Source organism: Alligator mississippiensis, chromosome 2 (genome assembly GCF_030867095.1).
Source record: "Alligator mississippiensis isolate rAllMis1 chromosome 2, rAllMis1, whole genome shotgun sequence".
Lineage (NCBI taxonomy): Eukaryota > Metazoa > Chordata > Crocodylia > Alligatoridae > Alligator > Alligator mississippiensis.
This window is the reverse complement of record NC_081825.1, coordinates 166,657,269-166,681,423: the sequence shown is the minus strand read 5'-3', so window position 1 is coordinate 166,681,423 and position 24,155 is coordinate 166,657,269. Positions and strand designations below refer to the sequence as shown.

The 24,155-nt window shown below is 46.9% G+C and overlaps 1 protein-coding gene across 1 annotated transcript in view; it reads right to left on the bottom strand.

Annotated features, from left to right (window-relative positions):
* ADAMTS3 (ADAM metallopeptidase with thrombospondin type 1 motif 3) overlaps positions 1 to 12,775 on the bottom strand; it is a 284,076-nt gene extending 271,301 nt beyond the window's left edge. Inside the window, exons 1-3 of the mRNA XM_019493535.2 lie at positions 12,449 to 12,775; positions 11,581 to 11,611; positions 3,849 to 4,255 (exon numbers count right to left, since the gene is read on the bottom strand). Of these exons, the coding sequence (XP_019349080.1) occupies positions 3,849 to 4,255; positions 11,581 to 11,611; positions 12,449 to 12,517 (507 nt within the window). The 5' untranslated portion in view covers positions 12,518 to 12,775. The remainder of the gene's footprint in view (positions 1 to 3,848; positions 4,256 to 11,580; positions 11,612 to 12,448) is intronic.
* Positions 12,776 to 24,155: the final 11,380 nt, after the last annotated feature.

The window sequence follows — 24,155 nt, the reverse complement described above, 5'->3', positions numbered from 1 at the left end:
GTACTGTGAGTAGATGTGGCTGAAGTGGCAATGTGTTCAATACAAATTCCTTCTAGTTCAAAAATAAGGAAGTCAAAAAACCCTCCTTATCAGGGGTCAGGAAAAAATAAATAAATAAATTTTAAAAATAAAATAAAATTAAAAAAAACAAGCTTTGGCTGAATATTATGTTTAGGGCTTAATTTCAGATCCATTAAATTCTAAATCACTCTAATGGAGAAGGGATTTGTCCTTTCATTTATCGACCAGGACAAACAGCATATTCCCACAGAGATACTTGTTTAAGTGGTTCTGGATGGGTCTAGGAAAGAAGCTCTGCAAAGTACCTTGCCTTGCTCCCCACAGGGTAAAGAAGAGGAACAAATCAGAGAGAATAATCAGAGTCCAGGCTGCCAACACCATTACTTACTATAAGACATTTATAGTAGTATAGAGTATATATAGTATAGAGCCACATTTCATATTGGGGTTACCCTTCAGAGTCAGCCTCTAAGCCAGGCCTCTCGGGGGGGTGTTGACTCACAGTTTTATTGGACCCCATCAAAAGGGGAATAACACCCAAATTATCATGGCAATCAAGCAGTAGCAATATAGGAACAGCCATCCAGGGCCCTCTTAAAACAGAATGTGATCTAAAGCTGGGTGCTCAACCGTCAGCCCATGGGCCAGATCCTGTCACCAGTGCCATGTCATCCAGCCCATGGGGCTCCCAACAGGTCTATGAAGAGCCCTATAGGCTATGGCCCTTTGCACCAGATTGGATCTATGGCTCCTTGTGTGTCCAATCCCAGCACATAGGAGTGATGCAGGGCCCCTTGAGTTTAAACCCAGCAAGTCAATGGCTGGACTGAACTGGCCCAGGGCCCAATCCCAGCTGTGGGGGCAGTGTAGAGCGTAATTCGTCCCACAGACTGGCTTCATGCCATTCATCTGGCCCATGGGACTGAAACCATGAACGCCACTGATCTACAGCATTTCTTCCTGCCCGCCCACCAACTACGGAGAGCACCTAAGAAGGGACTAGCCCCGCAGTAGGAATTACAGAAAGCAGTGGGAGTGTGCCACAAAACCAGAAAGCTCCTATTCTTCCATTTAGGACCTTCTGGTACCTCCCAACCTCTGCTTCTACAAAGCAAAGGTTACTGCATCCAGTTCTGGGCACCACATTTTAACATGGACACGGACAAGTTTGAGAGAGTCCAAAGAAGAGCCACCCATATGATCAGAGTCTTACGTGGCAAGCCATATGAAGAAAGGATCTGGGACTCTTCAGGCTGAGGAAAAGGAGACTAACGGGGGACCTGGTAGCAGCTTACCACTACGTTAGGGGAGTACATCAAGGGCTCGGTGAGCAACTGTTCACCAGGGCACCCAAGGGGAAAACTAGGAGTAATGGCTACAAACTCCTGGAAGACCGTTTCAGGATTAACATTAGGAAAAACTTCTTCATAGTCAGGGTGTCCAAACTGTGGAATAAGCTCCCTCCAGAGGTGGTGCAATCACCTACCCTGGAAATCTTCAAGAAGAGACTGGGCAGTCACCTTGCTGGCATCACCTGTTATCATTTCTGCTTGGTGGAGGGGGCTAGATTCGATGATCTTCCAAGGTCACTTCCGGCCTTACAATCTATGAACTCCAAATCCAACACAGGCAGCTTGTAGGCCACATGTCTCTCTGCCTGAACTGCCACACACCTTAAATTTAACTCAGTCTAATCCAGTTTAGTTCCTTAAAGTGGCATTTCAATTAACAAGAATGTTTCATTCACTGATTAAAAAAAATACAGCTCCAAACATGAGGATTCAGTTCATGACAGCTATATCCACAACTTGAAGTGCAAAAGCACGTTTAGCGCAACAGCCTGGTATAAACAGTAGGTGTAAATAAAGCATAATTTTACTAACCTCTTATGAGTAATTTATATCTTCTGGGACATCAGAAAAATAATATATCCTCTCTTTAAAGAGTTTCTGCACATGGATCTAAGCTTTAGAACAATAAATGTTTCAAATAGAGGACTCAACCATCCACATAGCAAGTGCTCCACCTGTAATAAATTATGTACTGCAGAAGCACAGGGTAATCTTACATTTCAGAGTGAGTTTAGTTATATAATACATAGTAGGTAACAAGATCAAATCATTCACAAGCCTATCATCAGACAGGAAGAGGAAAAGCTAATTTAAAATTAAGGAGCACTTCTTATCCCACCTCCTCATGCCATTTCTCCCCAAACAGCAGTGTGTTAAGCACTTCATTAATCTTCCTGGATCTTGTAATCATAGTGTACTATACAGGTAGAAGATGCTGTCATACAAGACAAGCACTATTAGCTTGCTTTACCATATTCACTGAATTCAAGACTGCACATGCAGTTATTATATGTCCGATCTCTTTGCACAAGATCTGTCCACTTTGAAAATCCTGTAGACAGCCCTGCTGAAACTATACCAAAATAACAGAGATCTAAGTTTAAAAGACAGAAGTAGCATAGAAGTGCTTCCAGACAGCATATCCCCTATAGATACTGTAATACAGCAAAAGCTTTGTTATCCAGCACCTATGGGAAATGGGGGGTGCCGGTTAACCAAATATGCCGGTTACCCAAGAGGTGTGAACAGGTGTCTTTGCGTGTTCGGGTCGCCGTCCCTCCTGCCTCTCCCTGGCATCAGTGTGCCAGGCGACAGGGAGGGGAGCCCCCACACAGGCTGTTTTGCCCCAGGCCATGGTCCAAAGTCCGCCAAAGTGGGACTCGGTGAAACCGAAAGTGGGACTTCCGGTTTCACTTTTGCCGTGTTGATCAGCATGCCAATTAATAAAATGTCAGATAACACGGCTTTTACTGTACATCAATTCCAGCCTTATGTCGTTTGATAGGGAAAAAAAAGTCTGATAAGAAAAATGGAAACTTAGTTCCTAAGGAAAATTATCTGAAGAATTTAAACTTGCTACATTTTGGGCAAAGCTGCACGTTACCTTGCTGCACCTTACAAACACATCATATTACTCTGGACGCTTAAATATACATTTTTAAGCTCAAATAGAAATTGCTTTTAATTTAAAACACAAGACCTGTTGCATTGGATTTGACTAACGCTTCTTCTGGTCCAGTAGTCTGTCTCCAACAGTAGCAAGTAGCAGATGCTTTTTAGAGGAAGAGTACAAGAAACAGGCCAACACATAGAACAACCTATTCTTTGTCACACCTTCCCAGTTAGCAGCAAGCTTAAGTTTAGGAATGTCCTGAGCCCAGTGTTACATCCCTGACTATTCTGTATAATAGTCTCAATGGACCCATCTTCAGTAGGTTTGTATAATCCCTTTATGAACCCAATTATACAACTGGTCTTCATAGCTTCCTGTAGCAATAAATTCCAAAAGCTAATTCTGCATTGTGTGTAATAGTACTTCCTTTTGCTTTAAACTTGCTGCCTGATAAATTAGCAGGTTCCCAGTGAAGTTGCATCATAGTGAATAACATCTGTCTATTAATTTTTTGCATACAATTCATGATTTTATAACTCTTTATTATTTCCTCTCAGTCATCTCTTTTCTAAGCTGTCAGTCCTCATTTCCCTATTTGTAACATGGCACACCAAAACAACAGGTTTAATTTAGACCTTTTACACCAGTGTTAATAAGGTGTTAGTCCAGCAAAGTTGATGAGTTATTCTAGATGGAGGCCCAGTAACTCCATATAAATAAAAATGTGCACAGGCATCATTGCTAGTGGATTTGGAAGTGAAGCTATTCAAGTAATATAACTATTGGATATTTAACAGTAACCAAAAGGTATCCGGAAAATGGACAAAAAGCTAAAAAACAAATGTGGCAGGGATAAATCTTACCAGTCCATCACAGTTGCTAATAGCAACAGAAGCTCCAGGAATATCAGCAATGTCTCCAATGTAAGCACAGTTGGTCCATAGAGGCTCTCTTTTCCACAACTTCTCTGTAGCAGTTCTACTCTGATTTGTGTTACCAGCATCAGTGCCATTTCCAGTTTCCACAGAGTCTTCATACCACTCCACAACTGCCTTGGGAGCCACCAGGTGGGTATTAGGTCTCAGCCGGAGATGGAATTCCCTTCCAAAAGCTGTGACATTAAAATATAGTTGTTTTGGGATTTGGGATACATCCCTGGTTGATCGTCTTTGATGGCTTGCAGAGAGAACATTGGATAGATAGCTCCCAGCTGCATCGGTGCTGACTGGAATCACTAGCCCATACGGTCTTGCTCTGTGTTTTGGTAAATCTGTTAAAAATCCCAAAGCAATCCAAAATGAGGATGAAGAGAACAACAGGCTTGAAGAATGGGTGACAGGTACACAACTACAAAACAGTAAGCCAGCCAAACAATAAGCAATGAAAATTTAGCAAGGCAGCCCACTACTGACTTAGATTGTGCTGCATCCCAACCCTGATTACCATTACACAGTACACACCAGAAAGCCAAACAAAAACATCATAAGTAATGCTGTTTCAGGCCTGAATTCAGAAGTGATGCAAGTTAGAACCCATTTCTTATACAATAACTTAAACTTCCTTTAGAGCTTAATCATACACACTCCATCAGTGCATAAAGGAGTCACAGTAAAGGGGCAAGAACAAAAGAAAACGTGTTAAAGTAGAAAGAGGTGTATATTTTAAACAATCAGCATGCAAGTTGCAGCAACACAGTCTATCTACCATCTGGTTAGAATGGACGTAAGCAAACCTAGTTAGAGCCCTCATGGTAGCAAGGATGTTTAAAACTAAGAGGAAAGAGCCACATTTGTAAAGTTGAGTGAACTTATGAGACCATTATGAGCTAGGAGCCTTAAATCACACACACACACACTAAGAATCTAGAGGCCTGCATAAGACACATGCAAATGTACTGCATATGATTTACACTTACTACAAATTAAGAGACAAAGCCCTAAAATTACCTGTTTCAAACTGCCCTCAAAGACCACAGAATTCCCCTGTGAAAAAGACTGAATGTCCATTTTATTTCTTATTTAGGAAAAATCATGAGACTGTTCCACACATGCATGCTAAACCAAATCGCTTGCTTCTATGCTGGTACTTGCTTCAGTCTTTTCAAGGGTGCCACATGTTGTACTACAAAATTCTGCAATCTCAAAACTGCATTACAGCTAGACCCATCCCAGCAGATATCACTGCAATGACTGACCATGTTAACATGGTCCCAATCCATATCAAGAGTTTCAGTGATCACAGGGGCACTCATTCTTCCTCTGCAAAACTCTATTAAATCCCTTTCATTCATGGACTTGCCCCTTTTGGTTTCTCCTCTTGTAATACGAGATAGAATACACTCAAGAACAGAAAAAGAGATGGAGAAAGTACTTTAAGACACTTTTACAGATGCTTGGCTAGATCCTGGACCTTGCTCTGATACTACCACAGCAGTAAAGCCAGAAGATCCAGGTTGCTTTGGATTTTACAAATATGGTAGGATCTATTACCACAGCTTTTTGCCATCACAACAAACAGCATTTGGCACAAGACATGTTCCCAGAGGAAAGGGGGGGGGCGCCTATAACACTTCAATCCACAGCTGCCCAAATGGCCTGGCCTGTCTGCAGAGAGCAGGGTACAAAGAAACTTATCTGGAAGCAGCAGAGCCCTACCTACAAACTGAACTAAATCAAACCTTACAAAATTAACAGCTGCCATTTCAGTGGGTTTAGAAATGTGGATCCATGTTGTATTTCAAGCCTATTTCAATTTAAAATTCTCTTACAGATCAGCACAGCACAGGTGCTCTCTGACTTTTATCTCACCAAGAGGAAAGAAGGATGTCCAAATCACTCAATATCTTTGCTTGGTGACTAAATCCCACATTTCCAGCACAACCAAGAAATAATGTTGTAGTTCTTTTAGTAATATTCCTAGATTCCTGCTTGGGAGGACAAACAAGTTGCTTTAATAGAACATCCACATCCACAACACTGACCACAAAGTGGGAATGAAGGTTAGGAAGAAGCATTTCAAAGTTTTTGATGTCAGCAAAGCATTTTCCAGGGTCTGTAAATGATGAATTGGGAAAGGAAGGCATTCAAAATTAAAAAAATGTGAAACACCTAAATACCAGGACATCCAAACTCCTCCCTTTACATCCATTGTCTTTTTCTGCACTCTCTATACACTAGTGGTTCTCAACCAGGGTGATGCAAGACTATTTTGTGGGTACTGCACACCTCCTGCAGAGCCAGATTTGGGAAGCGGCTCGAACAGGAGCCTACACTCTTGCCACAGCCCTTCCCCACTTGCCCCCACATAGTGTCTCCCAGAAACAGAGGCAGGCAGGACAGCATATAGGGCCAGACGGGGAAAGGCTGAAAAGAAAGTGGGCACTTCTGCCCCACCAGCTTCCCAACCTGGGTCTACAGAATGTGCACCATGAAGTTCCACCTGCCTGTGGCAGTAGCAGGCCAACAAGAACCACTGATTTAGGTAGCCTCTCATTTTGACCATTTAATTTTTCTTTTTTTAAAGCAAAGTTATCCACGGAAGAAACCTGTTACATGAAGAGTTTGGTTCTCAGTGTGTGCAGTCACTTTACACCCCGACTGACTGATTAGAGTGGTTGGGGACAATAAAATACCTAACTGACACTGGCTTGGACTCAGGTTGCTGATTCCAAATTTCAAGGTAAAAAGTTCATAGCTGTATAATTTGCCCACACAATCCTATGTCTTATACATTCTTTTTACCAACAGAACCATACTGCCCTACTGTTTATTATAACAAAGACCTCTGACTTCAAAGGTTCTGCCTCTGTAGGGAGAACAGGGCAAGTAAGGCTTGGGAAGGGGAACTGCTTAAAACTATAGGGCCTGACACAGTAAAACAGTGGTTCTCAACTGGGATGTCACACAATTCAAAGAAGTTACAAAGGGGTTCCCCAACTCTAAAAAGGTTTAGAATCACTTCTGTAGACTGTGTAGAGCAATGCTATTCCAGCTGTAGGTGTTCTTTTTCCTGTTCTCCAGGTTCAAAGCTTTTCTGTTTAGTCAATTCAACAATGTTAATAATAAGAAAAAAAAGAGGAATGTAACAAAGATAATGCTTCAATTTAAAATTATTCTCATCTGGCTTTAACTTCTAGTACAGTTGCATAATGTTTAAGTCAACAGGAGTAATTTATGAAAGAACATCACATTCTTTTACAAAGTGTTCCAAGAAACATAATTAGGCAAGAGATGTATGTGTAAGAATAGCATATTCACGTTTTCTCCAAAAATCCAAATAAAACTGAAGCATTACCCTTTATGGGCCACACCTGTTGACTTTACCTTATTAGAACTGAACAATGATTTAGGTTTAACTGTATTATACTTCCTGCATTTTGAAGAGGGATTCTTGAAATGTTTTGCAGGGCAGGGGGGTTGTTTGTTTGGTTTTAAATGTTGGACAAAATATTAAACCCTAGGTATCCAAAATAAAGTGCCAAAGCAGCAGAACAGGCTCTTACTTAGGTGTCTAATTTTGGAAGTGCTGAAAACCCATGGACCCTACTGAAATCAATGGGAGTTCAGCATCTCTGGAAAAAATCAGGACAAAATTTAGGTCCACCACTTGGGGTGCTCAGATTTGAAAGCTTTGGAATGGTTGTGCTTAAATGCTACAGTACCCGTTTGGTTTAACTATCACTCTATTTCCTCTCGTAATGATTACAAACAATCACCTGCTTAACCTAGGATTTCTTTCCTCCAATCTGATTCTGCACTGTCTCATAAGCTGTAAAATTCTGCCACCTGTGTTGCATCTTACTACACAAGCTCTCCTACAATGTACAACTGCTTGTAAAAATAAGATCTATTCAATGCAAGTCTGGGTCACAGAATCTGGTCCACAGGATGACTTTACAACACTGCTACAAAGCTACACAATTCTGGATTTCCTCATGACAACACCACTGTAAAATATGCAAAAGTGGTGGTGTGAAAACCTACAGGAAAAGTCAGTATTACTTTTATCATAAAGATGTGGATTTATTTGCCAGTACTGTACCTACTGTCTGATATCCATTACCTAAACAGAATACTGATCAAGGTGGGTTTTTTCCAGTCATTTTATTAGTAAATTCACTATACCTACAGAGGACATCCATCTTTAAGAATAAAATGTTTTAAAATTATAAATTGAAGGACAGCTATAACAAAGTTTGGTTCATTATGTAATAAAATAGTCAAGCTAAAACACCATCACAGTGCTGGACACTGCTGCATACACTGCAAGCTATAACTCGGGCATTAGAAGCCAAGGCATTTTCCAATGGAAATTCTAGGAATAAGTACTAAAAAATCTTATGCTAGCATAGAAATTAAATGGCCAGCATTTAAAATGAATGTAGTGGTACGCTGTGATAGATTGCAGCAAATCTCAAAGGCCACATCCACACAAGCAGGGACATTTGTTTCCCCAAGGACAAGAAGCAGCAGCACACCTTGTGCTGCTGCTACTTGTCCCCGGGAAATGCCTGTGCAACGCACCCTTTGGCATGCAGCAGATTACCCCTGGTGGAGTAGGAGAGGCTGGGACCAGCACTGAGCTGGCCCCTGGGGACCTCCTGGGACTGCAGCAGTGGCAATCCTGCCTCTTGGAGCCTCAGCGCTAGCTAGAGTGTGGCTCTGGCCGACCACTGGTTTTGGGTGGTACATGCTGAACCCGGTGTGCCACTCCACTTATTTTTTTTGTACAGGTTTTTTTGACCCCAGGACGTTCCAGGATCAAATCCCTCCACCCACACTACTACCTTGCAGTGTGGAGAACAGCTGAATGTGCAGTATGTGGTGCCGCAGACATGTCTGCAGTGCTACATACACCTCACGGCCACGCTTGTCTGGACACAGCCAAAAAGGACAAAGTGTAGGGCTACCTTAGCAAAGTGTCCCTTAACAATGAAAAGTGTGATGATGCACTAACCAGCAAGTGATCCAGCTCACCCTTCGTTCAGGTTGACAGCCTTCAAGAATTGGGAAGCAATTCTGATTTCTTCTTTGACCCACCCAACTAATTCAAATTATCACACTGGCTCCAGAGGGTGCTGCATTTCTGACAGTCTTTGGCCAAGAGAAAAGTCTGAATGAAAAGCAAAAAAAGCTGGAAAGTAAAGAACTCTCTTGTAGGTCTGACATTAGCTGAGGCTGTGGTTGTTCAGCACTTTTGAAGGGGAAAAAAAAGTCAAGGCCAAAGCAGCCAGCATGCCTTTCCCCTCACTGCCTTTTTCCCCTCATTTCTGGTAGTGTGAAGTTAGCACAGTGTTACAGGCAACTAAACACATGCTCTTCCCAAGTGGTCAGACAGGAATCTATCTTTACTGAATCTCTCTTACACTTTCTTGAACTACACTGAGCCTTTACAAATCCCCAGCAAAATTTTTTACCCAAAGACAGACTAATGCTATTTCACGTTAGAAACCAAACCAGCCTTCAAGCAGTAGTGTTAACAGTGCTGTCACCTCATTACTTGTATACACTGGGGAGCATGGTGGATAAAGACACTGCACTGCACTAAGTTGAGCTTCAACACATCCAGGCTAACAAAAAGATTTCTGCTTGACAATTGGTCACTTTATCCTATGCAGTAGTGCAATACATTAGTCTAGTGCAAATCCCATCTATATGGCATATGTGATATATAATTGATTTCACAAGTCTTAAAATAGGGTACAAGAAAAGATCAGCTAATGAACAGCAGCATATTTTGCACTAAAGATGCTGCTATCACATCTTTAGCACTGAAGAATTCTGCCCTGTCTCCTCTTTCCACATTCTGCACCTTAAGACTATGCTCCCCATTAAACTCCTGGCCATGCTTAGAGATCCAGATTCTTTTCATCTAAATGCATCCCTTGTGGATTGTGGGCATTATCTCAAACATTCACAAACCAGAAAAACTCCTGGCCCATGAATAAGAACAATGATAAAAGCAGGGGTGGATGAAAACAAGGGGCGGGGGGGCATTATTTTCCAATATAAGGAATTTGTTCTTATTTACAGTATAAACTACTTGGTAAGGGCAGCGTTTCAGTACAGATTATGATTACTGAAATTTGTGTATGAATCAAATCTCATGGAAATGAGTAGAAATTAAACATACAAGACCAACACATGGGGGAAACGGGGGGGGAGGGGCGTGCAATAAAGATAGGTGAGTTTATACGTAAGTGGCAAATACTAAGCATCCCAATTCCAGTTACTCATTGGCTGCCTAAACGTGTTCAGGAGTGGGGTGGGGGGCACGTTTAAATTAGAGTGGTTCCCGGACAGCCACTCTAATTAAAACAGCTCACCATCATGCACATTAAGCCCCCACACATTTCAAAATGACTGCAGGATGCTTCTTCTAAAGCTCATTCAACAAATTTTAGGTAAAGCACCCCCTAAAGCCATTTAGAAATGTGCGGGGGCTTAATACACATGACAGTGAGGGGACACTGGAGCGTTCTAATTAAAACGCGTACGAGCACATCTATAGGCACCTATTGGCGATGGTTCCAACTAACCTCTGCACACGAGTACATTGCTAGAGTCGAAATAAAGAGTACCTGTCTTCTGAGCATGACAAACACTAGGAAGACTCAAAACCTTACCCTCAGCATCCTGGGTTAGCATTACTTTACTCACTTCCTAGGTGGATAGACTAAGAAACAGATGAGAGCATTCTCCAGGCTGATTCCTAAGTCGCAACAACCCAGGAGACCTAACACCCACTCTTGTATTTTGCAGACACATTCTACCCCATGAACAAGGGCGCTCAATTTCTGTGATGGTGTAAGTGGGCACATATCTTGTGACATTAAACAGAAGTGCACCCCCTTTTGAAGTAGTTTAAAAAGGAAGTGATTCAACCATCCTAAAAGAAAGGGGAAGTTTTAGCAACACGAGTAGATTGTGACAGGTAAACTTTTCTTTAGTTGTCTTATACATCATGCCTCCAACCTACTTGCAGGATAAACAGTACAGTTTCAAAGCAGCTTTCTTCTATAGCTTATGATTACTGAAAGTCACATTTTGAAAATAAATAGCTCAGTGTCTTTGTCACCGAGCTGAGTGTAAGTGTTTTGTGTCCATCACTGGATCACACAGGGGAATTTTAGTTAGGCTGGTAACAATGGATCTCCAGCTAACAGAAGAAAAGTTTAGACCACATGCTCACACAATGTTAAAACTATCTAGCGTGCACATATATGCTGTGCCAAAATTCAATAAGTATTTCTTTCCTTACTCCAAAAAGCAATCAGAGAATTCAGCAAAGAGCTTCTTTGCCATGACATCTGGAGGGCTGGGGTCAGCGTGTTGTAATTTTGAATCTGAATCTGTCCTGTTTAAAAGGGAGGCAGAGGTCTGGTGGGGTGCAAGAGACAGTAACAAGAAGGCAGGCAAAAGACTGCAATTCGACACATACTGCTGGGTGGGGGAGGGTGGGGAAGACATCATCTCTGCTTGGGGGGGATAAGAAAGTTAGTCTGCACATGCATTGAAAGAAATGATTAACAGACTGATTTCCTGAGCTAATTTAACTATCATTTTCAGTAACATCAGTAATAAAAATGATGCTCACCTGTTTGTACCTTCGTTCCTTCTTTACCAACCTGCAGAGGGGGAAAACACAAACACACACACAAGCAAAGCGATTAGTCAAATTATTACAAGACATAGGGTCGCACGGGCTTTCGAGAAGGTGGGGAAGATGTGCTTCCTCTGTACTGCCACTGTCTCTAAATTTTGCCTTGTGGTTCTTTGGGACAGCGTTTGCTTCAACTGAATTAACAGCTGTTCCCACCAACAGACTCCATAATAAGTTTAACATAAATAGCGCAGCTCGGAAAGCCGATTGTGAATGACCCATTCTATGCAGTGCCAAAAAGGGCCCGCGAATTAATTCAAGTTACCACTCCTCAGAGGCCAGGGTGCAAGGGGCTGGCCACAATGTATGCTGACAGGTCACCTCCCACCCGATGCCAGGGGAAAAGCAAGGGGAAACCCGCTATCCCGCCCAGATTCCTGGGGCTTGGAGTCACGGAGCTGAATAGCTCAGGCAAAGAAGTGGGCAGGCTGTGCCACGCGGGAGCCCACCACGACAGGGTGGGATGAGCCGGCTGCAAGCCCCGGACGAGGAGCGGGGAGGGCTGCCTGCAGCCCAGGACCCGGCCGAGGCCCGGGAGGGGGACCTCACCAGAGGCATGAGGAAGGCTCCGCAAACCTGGCAGCGGCTCCGCAGCGACACGTGTCCCGGGGCTCCGGGAGCCCGGAGAAGCGGGGGCGGGGGGCGGGTCCCCCCGCCAGGCCGGGACAGGTGACAGCGACAGAAGGCGCCGCCGCCACGTCCCGGCTCCCGCCGCCCGCACGTGGCCGAGCCCAGGCGGCGCCGGGGGCTGCGGGCTGCTCGCCGGAGCCCGGGACCGGGGGGTGGAGGGGGGGGCACTTACTCGCTGCGCCGAAGTCGCGAGCGCGACCAGAGCGGCTGCTGCTCCGAGCCACAGGGACGGGAGAACCATCCCGAGCCGCCTCCGCGCACGCCCCGGCCCGGCCCGGCCCGGCCCCGCCGCCGCCGCCTCCCGGCCTGCCCGCCCGCCTGGCTCCTCCGCTCTGCCGCCGCCGCCGCCGCGCGGGGAGGGAAGCGCCGCCGAGGAGCCGGAGCCGGAGCCGCCGCCTGTTGCTCAGGGAGCGCTGCCCGCGCCGCTCATTGCAACCTGCAGGGCTAATAAAGCGGCCCCGGCCCCCGGCCGGCTCCTCCCCGCACCGCGACGTCAAGGGCTCCCGGCTCCCCTCGGCGCGGCCGGGCGGGGACGGGGCTGGGGCTGGGGCTGGGGCTGTCCCCGGGTGGGCGGGTGGCGGCGGGGCTGCAAGAGCCGCCTCACCGCAGCAGAGCAGCCACGTGTGGCCTCTGCGCAGGGTGCCCGCTCCCGGCCTGTTTCCCGCTCCCCCCGCCTCCAGTCCTGCTCCACCCCAGCCCCAGCGCAGCCCCCGGAGGCACCCCGGCTCTGGCTGGGACACGGACTACGCGGCCGTGGCGGCTGCAGGACTCCGGGCATAACATCTGCCTATTTTTCACTACTCGGCTGTGGGGTTTTGTTTTTTGCATCCGTGCCCCTTCCAATAGTTCTGCTTGCTTTTGCATTGATCTCTAAGCTAACCTAAGGAGAGCGCCAGCCCCCAACAAAACACCGAGTTTCCCTTTCACCAGAGAAAAATGCCGGTTGTGTCACAGGCCAGTGTGCACCCCTGCCTTGAAAATTCCTAGATCCAACCATGGCTTCCAGCCCATCTGTCACCACCTTCCACCTCTCTCATCATGTTTTGTTCAACCCTCATGCAAATGCTGGTCCTAGGAGTAGCCCGCTTGAATGTAATGGCATTTCCCCAGCTGGAGCCGCAAATTCTGTTGGTCATGAGCATAGGTAGCTGGTACCACCTTAGTCAGGGGGGGCACATGCCCCTCAGCAACCAGTCAGCGCTGCTCTCTGGCTGGTGCTCACAGGGGTGGCACTGGTACCCCTGCCTGCCCCCCCTGCCCATCACCTAAGCGGCAAGCGCAGCCAGTTAGGGTGCACCAGCGCTTTCAGGGGGTGCATCCCTTACACATCAGCACTGCTCACAAGGCTTAGCACAGATTGAGCTTTGTAGGATCAGGGCCTCCATGTTCAGCTGCTTAGAGGCTCTGGTTCACCCCCAGAGGATCAGGGCCTTATGGTGATGATAATGGTACTACCTGCTCCCAGTCATTTTTGTTTGCCCAGAAAGAGCCATGCACTTGGGATACCTATCAATTGATCTAATGCTATCTACTACCAGATACATGCCCAAGGCAAAATGCATCTGCTTCAGAGCTTCATTTTTAGGAACCAAGGAAAAAATCACCCCAAGTGTCAGTGGTTCAGAGAAAAGACCTGCCAAAGAGTTTGGCTCATCCTCTTTCTGTTCATTTAGCCCTGTAATTCAAGAAGACAGGTCAGATGAACACCCAGTGTCCCATCCCTTCCTCTTTGTACTACACAGGACGGAAAGGCACTAATATTACCTTCTGCATTAGGGCCAGTCAAGAAGTTATGTTTGTTCCTGAGAAAAGCCAATAATCCAAATTCTCATTTTTGTCATTTTCTTTCCAAAAAACTATTTTATGAAATGTCAAAAGCCCAAAGTGAAAAGAAAAGGGCACAACTGAGAAGCATTTCCTCTGGGGGGAAAAAGTCCCTGGACAACTTTTCAGTTGCCCAAAGAAGCAGCATTTAGATTTGGTTCTTTTCCATTTCTTTTAGAGGGAAGTCCTCCTCTCTGCATCCTTCCAAAATAAGTCAGGCTCCAGAGATTTAGTGTTACTAGGACACTGTTGCGTTGCATCTTTTTGCATTGAGTCCTATTTACTATTGAACTGGTGCTTTAATGAGGCTGACTATACTTTGTTACAATAGTCTTCAATATAACCATTACCCTTACACCCACATAGAGCCCTCTGAAATTGCTGCATGAAGTTCAAAGCAACTACACTGGAGCCCTCATAAAAAGTTCCATGATGGCAAACCCTCTGCAAGATTGACATCTGACTCTATTAATGCATTAAATATACTCTAGAAATATTTGTTGTTGCAATTTTTGTTTTATGTAACTCAAGGTGCTTTAGTACCAGCAGTTGAGATTGCACAAGAGTGTTACCTGTGCAGCAGTTCTTCCCTGTTCAAACAATACCTCTCCATCTCTGGTCCTTCATTTCCTTACCCCACCCCATCCCACCCACCTCCTCTTCTTTCTATCGCCCTCCTGGCATTCATACACAATAAATACACCAACCAATTACATTGATTCAATACAGTTATACTTCATACAACTGTATATGTGCTAAAAGAGAATTAGGTTGGCCTGAAATTTTGCATGATTACTATAAATATGATTACACATTAAAAACAAAAATAAAGTTGCAGTCAAGAACTTATAAGTTGCCAAGTGCCAGACCTCAAGCCATTCAAATCCTAACCTGATGGCAGAACTGAGCACAAGGCAATAGATATAAAAATAGATATAGGAAGCCTGGAAATAGATATAATCTGAGAGCTTTAAAAATATATATAAATATTTTTCCCCCTACAAGCCCCCTCAAGATGAGAGGGAAACATTATGCACATTTCACAGACAGACCACTGAGGCACTGAGATCAAAGTATCCAGTTATTTTGGAAACTCCATTTGAGACTCCTAGAACCTGAATTTCCAAGCACAGCCCCTATTGATTTCAGTTACCCAGCACTTCGGTAAATGAAACCAGAGTACCAAACCATCCTGAAAGTGAAGAGCAGTGTTTAAGTGACTCACCCAACATCAGCCAGAACTCTATGGCAGATACATAGGATGCAGTTCTCTGTGGCGCTGTAGTAGGCTGAGAGGGAGGAAGGAGAGTAACCCCGCTTGCACCCTTCTCCTTACCAGACTAGGAGCAAATGGCAGGCTGACAGCACTGCAGGGACTTCCCACACTTTGATGCCAACCCCACCACTAGCACCAGGCAGACTCAAGCAGAGGAGAAACTGCACGCTACAGCCAGCAGGGGAAGTCCCTAGCAAGGGCTTAGGGCATCCCATCAGCATGGGCCAGTTGCAGGAGTTCCCAGTACCGGTCGCTTTCCCAGTACTGGTTGCTGCTGGGAACTCACCTGACCTAGCTAAATTGAAGTCACCTGTAGGAAACAGATGCCATGGGGTTGAAGGAAATCACCACCAATTGGCCGAGTCCCTGCCTAAGCTGCAATGACAGAGCAGAGGAAGTGAGCGGAGGAGGCTCCAAGGTGGAGACAGACACACTCGCCCAGACACGGGGAGAGACAGACATCCTGTTCATGTGTTCTCTTTATTGCGAAGGATGGATTCTTGGGGATTCCAGGTGGCAAGCCTGGATCCTATTGGGGTAGGACACCTCTGGATTGAGACTACAGGGCCTGGTGTCCAGCAGAGCTCTCCAGATAGTGCTTCAGAGCTTGAGTGACTATAAAGCTACAGAGGCTTGTGGCAAGAGTGTAGGGGTAGAGGAGCTCCCAATAGCGCCTCCTCACTTGGGATAGGGCCAGCTGGCTGTCATCAAGACCGTACCTGGGGGCAGTTGCATACTGTATTCTATTGATAGAGAGCCAAGATGGAGAGTGGACTAAGACCACTGAGGGCTCAGTGGATACTGAGAAGCCAGAAGGTAAGAAGGACAAACCAGGCAAGGTAGTGGTCCCACCAAGACCAATCTACCAATTACCAGCAAATTATAGAAGATTAGTCTCAAGTGGGGACCAACCCCTTGCCTGAGGAAGATAACGAATGAGCCAATAGAGCCTCAGCGGCTGTCCCTGTTACAAGCACTATTCAACTGCCTTTAACCATACTAACCTTTTCCTTCTTCCTGGCCCTCTGCCTCCCTCACTGCACACCTTCCAACTTCTGCATTGTCTCATTCATAAGAAAAGAAATTCATCCCCAACTAAGATGCGCTGAATGAGGCAGGAGCTCTGTGGAAAACAGAATATGGTTATGAAGTTTACTACTGTGCAGTGTGCACCAGGAAAATAAAATCTGGCATTTTGTAACCTAAGTGCTTGACTCAGCTGTTTCTCTCTCTTTTAATGTGGTTCTATGGGTTATTTCCTAGGTTTCTAAAAAGCAAATTCCAATGTGTGACAACATCCACATTGCTCTTCAGCCTAAATCCAAACAACTGAGGAGGTTTAACAAAAGTATAAGGCAATACAAATAGGACTTGTTTTCCAATGGGAAGCATATTGCAGTCTAAACAAGCAGTGATAGCTACCCTACATATCAAAACTTCACATACATAGTCAAAAAACATTTAACTCATAATAGCCAAATAATTCTTGCCACGCAAATGTACAATAGGTTACAGATTTCCTCATGAAGGCTTCAGACATATTAGGCAGGCAAGAATGCTTACTCCAATTTCTTACACATTTAAAGTTTCCTACATATACAGAAAAAACTAATATTTCCTTTTTAAAATTATTATTGCTAACAACAACCTGCTGAGGGACACAACATTATGTTTTCTACATCTGTGCAGAGTATCTTGACTATCTAGAACAGTGGTCACCAACCAGTGGATCTCAATCCACCGGTAGATCTCAGAGCCTCTTGCAGTAGAACTCGGAGCCTCTTGGAGTTGATCTGAGGCTGGGGTGGGGGCTGAGTGCTTGTGTACATGCCTGCATGCATCCCAGCCCAGCAGATCAGTCCATGGGGAAGGGGAGGGGGAGGGACTAAATCAAGGCCCCCTGCAGTGAGGAACAGTGCTGCAGAGGCAGGAGCAGAGGTAAATTGAGTGGGTCCCCCACCAGGTGGGACTTACCTGCTGGGAAGGCACACCCCCAAATAAATGTTTCTCTCTCTGCCTCAATCTGCCCCACCTCCCTTCCCTCCTCACAGACTTACCTGCTGGGGGGAGGGGGGCATAGCACATGGTAGATCTTGGGCCACTTTTAAATGCCAAAGGTGATCTCCTACTTAAAAGGTTGGAGACTACTGATCTAGAATGTTTGATAGTTATATTTAACTTATGAGAAAGTTTAAGCCTTCATCCACAGAGGCACCTGGGCAAAAGTGTCTTTCCAGTAAGCCAAATTCTGGGGTCCTTACTGCTCCTAATGAGTCCCTATATCAGGGAATCAGGGAGATTCCCTGATCAAGGGAATCAAAGAGATTCCCTATTATGTGAGTAAATTCTCAACATGGAGTAATGGACTCCACTACCTGGTGCAACAAGCTTTAGATCAGGATTAAAGGGGAAATTAGATCTTTCAAACCAAAATTGTCCAGACCAGAGAGTAATTTCAGAATAAATCTTAAATTGAACAACCAATATTCAATGCCAGGAGGACTGAAGTGTGAGAGAATGGCAGTTCTCAAATCAGGATATAGAAATTTTTTGTGTGAACTGGACAGAAGTTAAGAGCAGTTTGTTAAAAAAACACCATTAGCACCCTTACAAAAATATCCATCAGTACAGATTTCTAGGCATTTAGGTTGTTCCAGAAAAATCACAAAACAAAGTGCACCACAATCTCTAGGAGTAGACAAAGAGCTGTCTCAGCCAGTCTAACTATTGGCCCACCAACCTGTCTAGGGCAGTCCGCCCACCTGCCTTGCCTTTGATGTAACTTTGGAAGTTGTTTATAGGTGGGAGGCTGCCCATTTCCTACCCAATACCAAGTGCATAATACACATCTCTGTATTTCCCCTACACCGTGTCCCATGCCTCACAAATGGCACCACTATTTGGCTCCAGCCCTACAATGGACCTCCTTCTCTGCTCACCTGGCATTCAGACCCCACCTGGATCCCTCCTTCTCAGGAAGTTTATTCCACCCTCATTCCGGGCTGCAAAGCTTCCTAAGCCCGTTCTTCCTCGTAGCAGAGGCCCTGTCCAGGACATTTGGCCACATAGGCCCTGGTCTTGCCTCTAGCCCAGTCGGAACCCCAGGCCCCTGGCTCTGGGCATCCCTTGTAGTGGGCCCTTTGACCATTCTGGTCCTGGCCCCAGCATTGACCAGATGAGCGTTTCTCTGGTTAGCTTATTGAACCGCTTTCCCTCTCTCTCACATACGGGTCTGCCTTCTCAGGCCCCTCCAAACCCAGCTCACTCAATCATCAAGGCCAGCATGTGCAGACCTTCAGGCCCGCCCATACTCTATGCAGCCTTCTCACTTGAGTCTATCACTTCCTCACAGGCCCTCTTCCTGGGCCCATTCCTCTGCCCCCTCACCAGGGTTCTTGGGCCTTATGCCCCTTGGGTCTCAGGCCTGATGACATGCCTGGACCCCTTGCCTGTCCATCTATGGGGTAACCCACCAGGTCGTGGGGCCTGAGGCTATATGGCAACCCATACTCCCCTTTCACTAGGGAGGCACTGGTGTGGCTATAGAGGAGGGTGGTTAGCATGACAGTCTTGTAAACCAGGACCTTGATAGACATCCAAAAGTCTCTATTTTTGAAGACACGTTGTCACAGCTTGAAGGAGGTGGCACTGACACAGTTGACCCAGTGCTGGACTTCTTCATTGATGGTAGCCCATTGAGAGAGGTGGCTGCCAAGATACAGAAAGTGCTCCGCAAACTCCAGAGCCTCCCTGTCTATGTAGATAGCTCAAGGGATGTTCAGCTTTTACCAGCAGTGCTTGCATCAAATCCTGGGGATCAAATGGGAGGATCACCGGACCACTGCAAGCATCCTCCATAAAGCTGCATCCACCAGCATCGAAGCCTTGCTCTTGAGAAATCAACTCCGATGGATGGGCCTCTGTCTGGATGTCCGAGAATTGCCTCCCTTGCCAGATTCTCTTTTTCCAGCTCTCCGTTGGCCAACGCTCAAAGGAAACGGTACAAAGACACATTCAAGGTCGCCCTCAAGCACAGGGACTCTGTGTAGATGTACCCTCTGACTGTTAAGTTTTCTCTTTTTTTTGACCAACTTGAAAAGTGCTGATCCTTTGTTCTCAGACACAGTTATGCCACTGAAGTTACAGCCTATAAGAAATAAAAAACCCCCAAAGAATAAATAAATTATATTTCTGAAACTAGAGTTATCAGTGTTACATGTCAGGTTCAGAAATAGGAAATCTGTTAGAACCAGAGTGCAGATAGTTTACAGATAAATTGCCATGACAGATCAGACTACTGGCCTGTCTAGGTCAGACCTTTTTTTCAACAGGGGCCAGTAGAAGCTCATTCAGAGACATTCAAGAAACCTTGCAGAGGTTATGTATTAACTCGCCCTGGAGAAAAGTTTCTCTCCACCCTCCATTAGTTAGAGGTTGAAGACTGGTGGTTTATATTCCTTGCAAAAATTACTGGGCTTTTTTAATCCTTAGTAGTGTAATTTATCATATGCTCATTATCCAGATTAATGCCCCAGTTCAGCAAGACAAAGTTCTTTGGGTGAATCTGATATCTTTTATTAGATCAACTTAAATAATTGGAAACATTTTTCTTAGCAAACTTTTGGGTGTAAAAACCCTTTGTCAGGCTGAGGAAGCATCTGACGTTGGTGTGTGCTCTTGCTAGATGGAATAAATAGTAAAGAGACCACGGCCTGGTATGCATGCAATAAAGGCTGTCAGTGAAGATGTAAATTGAGGAGCCAGTGGGTGAGAGACATGCTGGGGGGGGGGGGGGGGGGGGGGGGGGGGAGAAGGGGAATGAATGTAGCAGGTAAATAGTGGAGAGGTACATGGGGAGTCAGATGCCAGACAGGTTATAATGTGTCATAAATCTAATGTCTATATTTAGTCCACAATTTTTTGTATCCAGGAGGTTGGTGAAGTGAAGTTCATAGGCTCAACTGTGAAAAGTATTTTGTAAGTTCCCTTTGAGGATTAGAACTGAGAGATTGAAGAGAGAGAGGTTTTCTTGGGAGAAATGTTCCCCCAGAGGTAAGTGGATATTCTTGTCTTTAATAGATTTCCAGTGTGTGTTCATTCTGGTGTGCAGTTGTTGTTTGGTCTCTCCTACTTATTTTCCATCAGGGCATTTGGTGCATTGGATGAGATATATTACATTTCTGGAGGTGCAGCTGTAAGATCCAGGAATGCTGATGGTTCTGTTGTGGGGTGTAGTAATTATGGGGGTGGTGGAGATATGTTGGCAGATTTTGCATTTCTTGTCATGTCATGGTCTGGATCCATTCAGTGTGTTCTACAGGATGGTAGGGGACCATGGGTGCCAGCCTTGGGGGGCACCAGCCGGAGAACCTCCTGCTTTTGCTGTGTGGTCCACCTGCCCACCCAGCAGGTTGTGGGCTTGATCAGCTATTCTGGCCAGTGCCCCTCCCCCCACGGCTGGTGTGCCACTCTAGTAATTCCCTTGTGGACGTGCCGTGGGGTGGGAGGCAGGACTCCACACAGGCTGATTTGCCTTGGCTGCGCACCCTGCTCAGATCATCCAGTGTTGGCCCCCAGGCGCCAGGGACCCTTGGTACTCCACTGTCACCCAAAGAACCTTGTCTGCCTATGTCCTTAGACCAACACAGCTACAACCAACACCCCAATTCAGCAAGGCATCCATGTCCCATTCTCTCAATGACAGGTAAATTAGGACCAAAGATCTCTCTTTTCAGTGACACCTGGGAAAGGAACAAAGGGAAGCTTAATATCGGGCCCTTCAGCAATATTGTTCACCCAGTGCAGACTGGCATTATTCTTAGAAGGGGCAGGGAGTCTAGCATCTCAGCACACCCCGTTCCAAGAGCCCATGTATCTCCTTTGTGGCACCTGTGGAGCCTGTGCCTCGCTCCGCCTGGCCTATCGGGGTGTTGCCCCTCCCCTCAACTCGCCTGCCACGACTTGGATGTACTCAATTACCTTCAGAGGGGTCTCCAGTGGAGATCTTTATCCTGGGTGGGGCCTCCCGATAGACGGTGTTACTCACGGTTATCGGACACGGAGATCCACGGGGCTCCGCCTCCCCTACACCCCGTCTACACGCCAACCGCTGGGTGATGTATTCCAGATGTTGCCAGGCCCAGTATGATGGCCTCTGATCGGTCCCCCGGTTCCCGGTCGTCCTCCCTCCTGCTGGGAGGGGTTTCTCCTTTCTCCTCCCTTATAGATAATACTCCTCCGAATCAGGGGGAGCTGGTGGGTGCTTCCCCTGGTTCCAGCCCCCTCCTGGGGCCTCCGCTGTCTCCCCTTTCCTCCCGTCCGCAGAGCGCTCCCCTGCCTCCTGGGCGTCTGCCACTTCAGGATGCAGAGAGAGTGCCTCGGCGTGCACTCTCTGACTACCTTTCGCCTGGCTGCTTGCAAAAGGCTTCCAGCTCTTGCCTAAGCTGCCTGCTTGGGACCCGCAGGCGGGGTCCTCTCCGCTCCGTGCGAGAGCCTGCAGCACGGGCAGCACACCCGTACTCTCTCTCCCTGGCTCTCCTTCCCTCCCTGTCCTGCCGGCATTTTTAAATCTTCCCGCAGCGGCCGCTCTGGCCGCTGGGATTGGCTCAGCTGTTCGCCGCGCGGGGAACAGCTGTTGCCAGAGCCGGCGTAATGGCGGCGAATGCGGCTCTTCCTCCCGCTGCCCCTCTGCCGGTACGTATGCCCTTCTGGGGGCTTGCTCTCGGGGTCTGGGGTCTGTGGGTCCCCTCTTCTCTCCCTCACTCGCCTGTGGGGGTGCTTCGCCGCCACAGACCTCCCCCCTTAAGTTGCCTTGTGGCGGCTGATTTTCTCTCGTGACGGCATGTGTCACCTGCGGCTCCTCCCTAGGGATGTGGCCCGTACCTTCCTCTGCGTCGTCTGCGCCTCCCCACCTGGACAAGAAGTCAGCCACAAAGTTATCTCGGCCCAGACGGTGTATCACCGTGAATTTGAATGGCTGTAAAGCCAAAGCCCAGCGGGTGATCCTGGTGTTCATGCTCTGTTTCTGTGTTAACCACTGTAGTGGTGCGTGGTCTGTTACTACCACGAATTCCCTCCCCATCAGGTAGTACTTAAAATATTCTATTGCCCAGCGTATTGCCAGGCACTCCCTCTCGATGGTGGCATACCTGGTTTCTGCATGACTGAGTTTCCTGCTGGCAAAGGCAATTGGGCGCTCTTCCTGCCCGTGTTTCTGCAGTAACACTGCTCCCAGCGCCCGTCCTGATGCATCCGTCTGTAAAACGAAAGGGTTGTTAAAGTTAGGCGTGTGCACGACAACGTCATGGCGCATTGCTTCTTTCAAATTCTGGAAGCTCTTTCGCATCCCCGGTGTCCATTTCAGTGGCGTCACAGATTTCCCCGCTAACGCGTCTGTAAGTGGTGTGGCGAGCGTCGCGAAGCAGGGTATAAATCGACGATAATAGTTAACGAGTCCCAAGAAGGAACGCAGTTGTTTGTGGGTTCTCGGTTCCTGGAACTGCCTTATAGCCTCAATCTCATCTGTGAGTGGCCAAACTGTCCCTCGGCCTACTTGAAATCCTAGGTATGCTGTTTCTTTCCCCGCCAGTTTACATTTCTTCAGGTTGGCGGTCAGCCCTGCTGCTCGGAGTTCCCCCAGGACTGCTCTGAGGTCTTGGAGGTGTTGTCGCCAGCTGGCAGAAAATATAATGATGTCATCAATGTATGCCGCCGCGTATGCTGCGTGGGGTGCCAATACGTTGTCCATCAACCTCTGAAACGTCGCAGCTGCTCCATTGAGGCCGAAGGGCATCCGCGTGAATTCAAATAGGCCCCATGGGGTCCCAAAGGCTGTTTTGGCACAATCCGTGGGTCGCATCAGGATCTGCCAATATCCCTTTGCCAAATCAAGCGTGGTTATATACTGTGCTTCCCTGATTTTCTCAACAAGGTGAGTGACATGTGGCATCGGAAAGGCATCAAACGTAGTCAGGGCATTGAGCTTCCTGTAGTCTATACATATGCACAATGACCCATCCGGTTTGACGACGGGGACTATGGGGCTCCGCCATGGACTGCGGGACGGTCGTATAATCCCTTGTTCTTGCATTCTCATGAGCTCTTGCCGTATTTCCTGTTGCCACCGCTGCGGTATCGGCCTTCATCTCTCCCTCACCAGTGCTCCCTGAGGGGTCCTGATTTCATGTTCTACTCCCGTTACTCGCCCCGGGATCTCTTGGAACACTGCCCTAAATTCCTCTATCAAAGCTAGTAATTCTTGCTGTTGGTGATGGCCCAACTCCTTACCCATCTGTACTGACCCCTCCTTCCCGGGTCTCCCTAACCCGGGACACATCGGTCCCAGGTCCTCCTTTGTATTCTCGTCTAGGGCCAACCAGCCCTGAGGAGTTTTCCACTCCTTGAGCAGATGTACATGGTAAATCTGTCGTTCCCGGCGGTGACCTGGTTTAAGCAATTCGTAATCCACGGGCCCTACTACATCCAGGGCGACCCGCGAGAACGGTGTCTCTACTATTGGCATGGGCTTCAGGGGTGCCCTTGGGGGCTTCCATTCCTGGGCCCTCTGACACTCTGGGCATGTGGCTCCCCACCTTTCCACATCCTCTTGGAGACGAGGCCAAAAGAATTCTTGGGCCAGCCTCGCCCAGGTCTTGTTACGTCCCAGATGGCCACCCAGGGGTGAGTCACGGGCCAGTCTCCACACCACTTGGCGAAGTGAGGTCGGGACCACTAATTGTCTCCCCCGTATGGTACCCTCCTCACCCCGTTGGACCCGATA